At 37.4% G+C, this 7,220-nt stretch overlaps 1 protein-coding gene across 1 annotated transcript; it reads left to right on the forward strand.

Moving 5' to 3' along the window:
* Positions 1-4,269: 4,269 nt before the first annotated feature.
* Positions 4,270-5,937, forward strand: LOC136271864 (uncharacterized). The gene is made up of 3 exons (XM_066072427.1): positions 4,270-5,165; positions 5,272-5,649; positions 5,922-5,937. The coding sequence occupies exons 1-3, from the start codon at positions 4,270-4,272 to the stop codon at positions 5,935-5,937; spliced, it is 1,290 nt and encodes a 429-aa protein (XP_065928499.1).
* The last annotated feature ends 1,283 nt before the right edge of the window (positions 5,938-7,220 follow it).

Consider the following 7,220-nt stretch of genomic DNA (forward strand, 5'->3'; position numbering starts at 1 on the left):
TCAGCCACTTGTGCGGAAATGAAAAATGCAGATTTGACTTTGAGATATTGATTTTTATTTAATTATTTAATGTTTAATGAAACATAAGGTACCTAACTCAAATTCGATGGAATACACCCTTACGCGAATCTATGTCGAAGACCAACTTTCTTGTTGATATCGACAATATCACACACAAAGTGACAATATGGACATCAATATCGACAGACACTGTTCAGTTGCAAGACCAGCACGATATCGACAAACCTATAGATAAGCCCTGTACAAATTTCGATAGTTCTTGATTATGTTGTGCATATATGCGAATTTATATTGACACGATATCGTCGATACCGACACCAAGATAAGACAGCATTATTGCAAAATAACATCTAATATAAATGATGTTATGAAACTATTGTAGGATGATATCGATATCGACAAAAATATAGATGTATTGAACAATTAAATGTCCGATATAATTGATTACAAAATGTACATGCAAATCAATATCGTTACGATGTCGTCGATATCAACACCAAAGTACATGTAAAACAATAGCAATGCCTAATAACGTATAAATAAAGGTGTTTTAAGATTATAAAATGATATATATTGATACAATATTGCCAATAGCAATAGAACATAAAGAAATGCCTAGCATAAATGAGAGATAACTTCATAGCTTCAATTGTGTACATATAAGATTCGACATCGATGCGATATTGTCAATATTGACGATATCGATGGAAATACGAATTACTCATTTGTAAACTATCTAAACATAAAAATATGCAAAATAAAGTTTTCATAATTATGGTGTTTAACGATGGTGAAATGATATCGATGCGATATCTCACAATGTATAAAATGCTTTATACAGATAGAGCAGATAATCATATCAGTTTTATAATATTGAAATTAGTTTTCGATATCGATACAGTATCGTCGATATCATTGATATCGATGCTACATCGTGTCTTGGACATAATGCATCCATGAATCCTTAATATGTTAGCTTTCAGACGGAACGCAATGGGTACTGCGTCTTCCATTTTTTCTACAAAAAATTATCTACATAATTAATATAACATGCTTACATTTAATGCCTTATGTCTGCATAAACAGTATTCAAACACTTTGCATATCGAATAGAAATATCGTTTCACACCACGAACTGAAATGTACGGGTCGACAAAGTGTGCGTCATTTGATAAAGTATTGCATATGGGGTTTACCAAAAGTGGAGTATATCGTAGATTTAATAGGTAAACCAAAGCTTTTATCTACCAGATAAGGTTTTACTCTCTGATTTTTTTTTACATTTATCAGCATACATTAATATAAAGTTGACAATTCCTAAAATTTAAACATGATGCCCATAGGCCGCATCACTTACCTGAACAACAGTTCCTTTTATTATTTTATTGCAGTTTTTAAATTTTTAATTTATCAGCATTTTCCCTATACACTTTTATCTTAAAATTGTAGCATTAGAGTTCTTGAGCAGATTTCAACATTTTCCCTATATATTTCTATCTTAAACTTTGAACTCCTTTTGGGGCCCCAGTATTAGTTCTTGGGTCATGATTTAAACAATTTAGAATTTACATTATTTGAGGATGCTTGCATAATTATCTCACAAGTTGTAGCATTGTATTTCTTGAGAAAAAGATTTTTAAACATATTCCCATATATTTCTATATATATTGAAGTTTTAACCCCTATTGGGGCCAGTATCAGTCCTGGGAGTCACATTTTTAACATTTTAGTATTTTCACTATATTAACAAGCCTCGATGTAAATATTGGCATTTCAGGTGCAGTGGTTCTTGAGAAGAGTTTTAAAAACACTTACTCACTATTTTCATTGTTCCTCAATGATCTCGCATTTAAAAAGGGTTTTACCTTAATTTTATCAATTAAGAATTACTTTCCTATTAGGATATTTTGTACCAAATTTGGCATTATTTGGTCCAAGGGATTATAGAGAAGAAGTAAAAATGGGAATAAATTACAGACGGACGACGGACAACTGTGACAACAGTGGCCCAAGGGTCACATCGCTCAACTGAGCAAAAATAATCATAACTCTTATCAAATCAGTTTTGTCTAATGAAATACAAATTATCTAGACAATTTGGTATAGTTATTCTTGTTTTAAAAAGATCTGTATATTTTATTATATAAATGATGCCTCTTTGGGAGGATAACAGTTGAAATTGAAACCCTCAAGAAACCATTCTTAGCCGACGTGAACCGTCCACCACCATGGCAATCATTCACTGACCCAATAACTTTCCCATCATGAATCTATCGTTTTCAGTCATTTACATTTTTATATACATGATTGGTACAATATGACGCGGTAGTATGCTAAAATATGTCACAGAATTCAAATGCTGGGGTTTTTTTAAAACTTGACTGTAGTGTTACTTATTCCGGAAATATTATATCTGCGCTGTTTGTATTTTGTATTTTATGTTTGACCCACATGTTCCGGATAAGTTGTACAGTGTACATGCAACGGGTAGCCAAGCAGGGCTGCATTTATTTTCACATACTCATTTGTTTGACAAGCATTGGAGCACAATGGAATTTAATCACTCATACACACATCAATAAAGGTTAAACTACTGCAATTGATCTTGCTCAGTTGTTGTGAAGGTCATAGGCAGCATAGTTAAATTCCATTTCCAAATTGCGTCAAACAAGGACGGAACCCCTCAAACCCCCCAAGAGACGGAAGATTCTACAGAACAGGATCGTGTGCGAACTCTTACGGAAAGGGGAGAACAACATTATGAAGACAAGAGGGAACATCATAAGGACAGAGTGGAAAAGGCTTGGACCAGATTTCAAGAAACGTTAAACAGGATTTCTAATTGTGGAATCAATGATGCGAATGACTTGGAGTTGGAGTTACAACAGAACTACCAAGGTTATAATAAGACTTGTTTAGACTTTTTTGATTTTCTGAAAAGAGAGAGAACAAAAGAAAGCATGAAAGAGTGGAGAATCTTTGAACAGTCATGTGCAAACTGTGAGAAGATTTTCAAGGCTGCAACGACGCAGATAAAAATCATCAAAAATGTGGACGCAAAGTCGGTCGCCTCGTCATCTTCAAGGAAACTAAGAGCCACCATAAAATTTGAGGAAGTTCAAGCCAAATTGAAATTAGCAGAGGAAGAGGCATCAATTCAGAAGAAGAAAGCAGAAATAAAACACAAAAAGGAAGAGGAGCAACTTGACGCTGAGCTATCGGTTCTTAAACTGAAGAAAGAGTCAGTAGAAATGGAGGCGGAAGTTAAAGCTGCTTCTATCTATGATGAAGATGAACGTCCTCCCTCTTTAGCTATTCCTGTGGACCAAACTCGTACTGAGCGATATATCACCGAACATTTTTCCCATCAACCGGAGAATGTTATTCAGCCGAGGACTGTGAATCCGGTACCCATCCAGCACAATTCTGAAGATAGGACCGAGCCATATATGGCTGAACATTTTTCCCGTAAACCAGATAATGTTATTCAGCCAAGGACTATGAACCCAGTACCCATCCAGAACAATTCCGTATATAGAACAGTGCGTGTTGTTCACGAACATTCTGTCATTCCCAATCATGACAACAAAGTTGCGTCAGAGTTGACTTCCTTCCTTCTAAAGAAAGACCTACTAATGACAAGGCTTTCAACATTTGATGAAAAGCCAGAGAATTACTCTGCGTGGAAGACTAATTTCAGGAGCATCATGTCTGAGCTACATGTGAGCCCGTCTGAAGAAATGGATCTACTTATTCGCTGGCTGGGACCAGATTCAGCTAGACACGCTAAGACTATCCGATCATCACTAGGCTCTGATCCATCGCAGGGAGTTAAGAGGATATGGGAACGTATGGACGAGCGGTTCGGTGCCCCGGAAATGGTGGAGGCATCCAATAAGCACAAACTTAATTCATTTCCAAGACTTGGGAACAAGGAGAATAAAAAGTTATATGAGTTAGTGGATATTATGATAGAGATTGAATCATTAATGGAAAATCCGCATTACTCCACATTACTATCATATTTCAACTCTTCCTCGGGAGTTTCTCCCATCATCCACAAGCTTCCTTTTAATCTACAGGAAAAATGGACAACGAGAGCGGCAAATTAAAAAAGGCAACACAACCTATCCACTCTTCTCCTTTGCATTGGATTTTGTACGTGAGTTGTCCAGAATTCGCAATGACCCCGCATTTTTTCACATTGAGACTCAAACAACTACAGGTAAACCATCTACCACGTCACGCATGACTACAGACCAGAGGTCAGTGATTGTCCGGAAGACAGATGTCCATACTAACACTTCAGGGCCTCCAGACAAAGTGTGCCCGATACATTTATCAGATCATTCTTTAAACCACTGCAGGGAATTCTCAAGATGGGATATGAAAAAGCGCAAGGACTTGATAAAGAAGAAGGGCATCTGTTTTATGTGCTGTGCATCAAATAACCATCTGATGAAAAACTGCAAACACCCCATACAGTGTGAGAAATGTGACAGTGAACTACACCTAACAGCACTGCACGTTACTGAGTCCAATACTAGAAGAACAACCTTCAACAGTTCAGAAACGGCAAACAATTATGGCGGGGAGGGAACAGAGGTATCCTCTAAATGTACTACACTCTGCGGCTTTGTTAATGGTGGACGCTCCTGTGCTAAGATCGTTCTAGCGAAGGTATTTCCCACTGATCGTCCGCAAGATGCTGTGACTGTGTATGTGTTGCTTGACGACCAGAGCAATCACACCCTAGCGCGCTCTGAACTTTTGAACCAACTTGGGGTCACATCTGACCCTATCCCTTATAGACTTAAATCCTGTGCTGGAGTGACTGAGGCATCTGGGAGAAGAGCAGTTGGATTCTGTATTCAGTCTATGGACGGACTTGCTTATCACAAGCTGCCACCCATTATAGAGTGTAATGACATTCCAGATAATGTGATGGAAATTCCTACCCCAGAGGTTGCCCGTGCTCATCCTCACTTACGACACATCGCCAATGAACTCCCCCCAACCCGCAAAGATGTCAGCATACAGCTCTTGATTGGTAGGGACTTGGTGGACATACATCAGGTGCAAGGTCAAGTGACAGGACCCTCAGCATCTCCCTTCGCACAAAAGCCTTGGATGGGTGATAATTGGTGACGTTTGTTTGGATGGTCGTCACAAGCCGAGTGATCTCAGTGTTCTTAAGACTAACATTCAGCATGATGGTAGAGGGACAATATTTACTCCATGCCAAAACAGTCTTCATGTTAAGGTTCAAGGCCCTCTAAACAACGGATCTTCTCAGACCCTAGATTTTAAGGGGGATAGTGTGTTTTACACAGATAGACATGACAACAAGATTGGAAATTCAGTAGAGGATCGAGAGTTTCTATCAATGATGGATCAAACGTTTCATATGGACTCCAGGGGAAATTGGACGTCTCCCCTCCCCTTCAAGAACACGCGTCCAACCTTGACGAACAACAGGGCTCAAGTTTTCAGACGGGCCATCAACCTAGACAACAGTTTGAAGAGAAATCCTGAAAAACTAAAGCAGATGTGTGAATTCATGGAAAACATATTCAACACAGGAGCAGCAGAGAGGGCACCAGAGATACCAAATGGACACGAGTGCTGGTACATCCCAATATTTGTGAAGGTCATAGGCAGCATATTGACGATGTCAATTACTGACACAAAGTTAAGAAAAGAGACCATTTACTTCAAGGAATTACACACACACACATACGTACGCACGTGCGTGCGTGCGTGTGTGTTTGTGTGTGTGTGTGTGTGTGTGTGTGTGTGCGTGTGCGTGTGTGTGTGTCGGTTTATCGGTTTATACTTGTCTGTACATGTGCACGTTTATCTACGTGTATGTGACTATTTTTTTTTGTTTCTGTCTCTAGTAAAGTGAATATGTGATGTGTATACCCTCACACCGTACAACCGCTTTGAATCATTTCACTCAAGTGCCGTGTGATACATTCAAAATTGTTTGTTTACATGGACAGCAGACATTCACTGGGGAAAGAAATGTTCTTTATTGTCAATCTTAAACAAATATTAATCTCATAATATTTGGTTAAAAGTTTTGTTATATAGGGTTTTTTTTATGACTAGTCTTGTTTTTTCAAAAAGCGTTGTAACATGAAGAATTTCGAGTCATTTTATAAATGCAATGTTGGGGCAAAAATGCAAACTTTGAGGTTTGGACACTTAACAAACTAAAACGGCGTGTGCTATCGAAATAATACAATAAAAGAATATTAGCTTATTATCTAAGCTTTACATTGATATTTGCAAAAGTTTCTATAATTCATTCTTGTAGCTGCTATATTAATTTAAGCAACAAACCCTCGAATAAAAATGATACGTTCAACGTCCGTTGGATGACACAGTTGAAATATGTTTTTAAACCAGTAACGATACAGTCATTTGTTTGTTTAGTTAAAATCAGCCAAAATGACATTGCTTTATCGCCTCAAGTAATACATTTTAATTGGGATAGGGAGTATTTGAAAATTAAAGAGACAACAACATTATATCTAGTTAAAAACTAATGAAAGAATAATTAAACATTATGTACTCCTTTTATTGCCTGTTAATAAACGTTCTCTGTTAAATTAATCATGACCTCGCGAGATGAATTTAAAAAGTAAACAGGTATGGCTACTGGAAGTGTTGACGGCAGAAAGACAGTGCAAAAAGTGAACAAAAAATCGGTTTTTTGCAAGCTTCTATGTAAACAGGTCAGTGACACAACAATGGATTAAGTTGTTTTATTATACTTTATGTAAAATACTGAAATCGGATTGGTTTAGACGCAGTTGTTAATCCGTTCTATTACCCTCAGCGTTAGCAACACACTTGGCAACGGGTAACACAACGAATTGTTACATGCGCGTAAATTATACGCGTAAACTTTGTCGTAGAATTCACGTTATTTCTATATAAAAGCAAAAAAGATTTTCTCTGAAATTGAGACATTCATTTTAATAAATAGATAGTGCCTGTTTGGAAGGGTAACAGTTGAATTTGACACCCCTCATAAACCATTGTCAACCTCCGCTTCGCATCGGTTAACAATGGTTTTTCGGGGTGTCAATTTCAACTGTTACCCTTCCAAACAGGCACTATTTATATAATGGGACACTATCTATGTAATGAGACACTTCCATATGCATGTTGTGACGTTTTATTAAATG

Source organism: Magallana gigas, chromosome 9 (assembly GCF_963853765.1).
Source record: "Magallana gigas chromosome 9, xbMagGiga1.1, whole genome shotgun sequence".
Classification (NCBI taxonomy): Eukaryota; Metazoa; Mollusca; class Bivalvia; order Ostreida; family Ostreidae; genus Magallana; species Magallana gigas.

What these genes read in the sequence shown, in the direction of transcription:
- LOC136271864 (XM_066072427.1), top strand. Translation starts at nt 4,270, where the DNA reads ATGACTACAGACCAGAGGTCAGTGATTGTCCGGAAGACAGATGTCCAT. An exon ending in CCTTGGATGGGTGATAATTG is followed by an intron (nt 5,166 to 5,271) that starts GTGACGTTTGTT and finishes ATGCCAAAACAG; the next exon opens with TCTTCATGTTAAGGTTCAAG.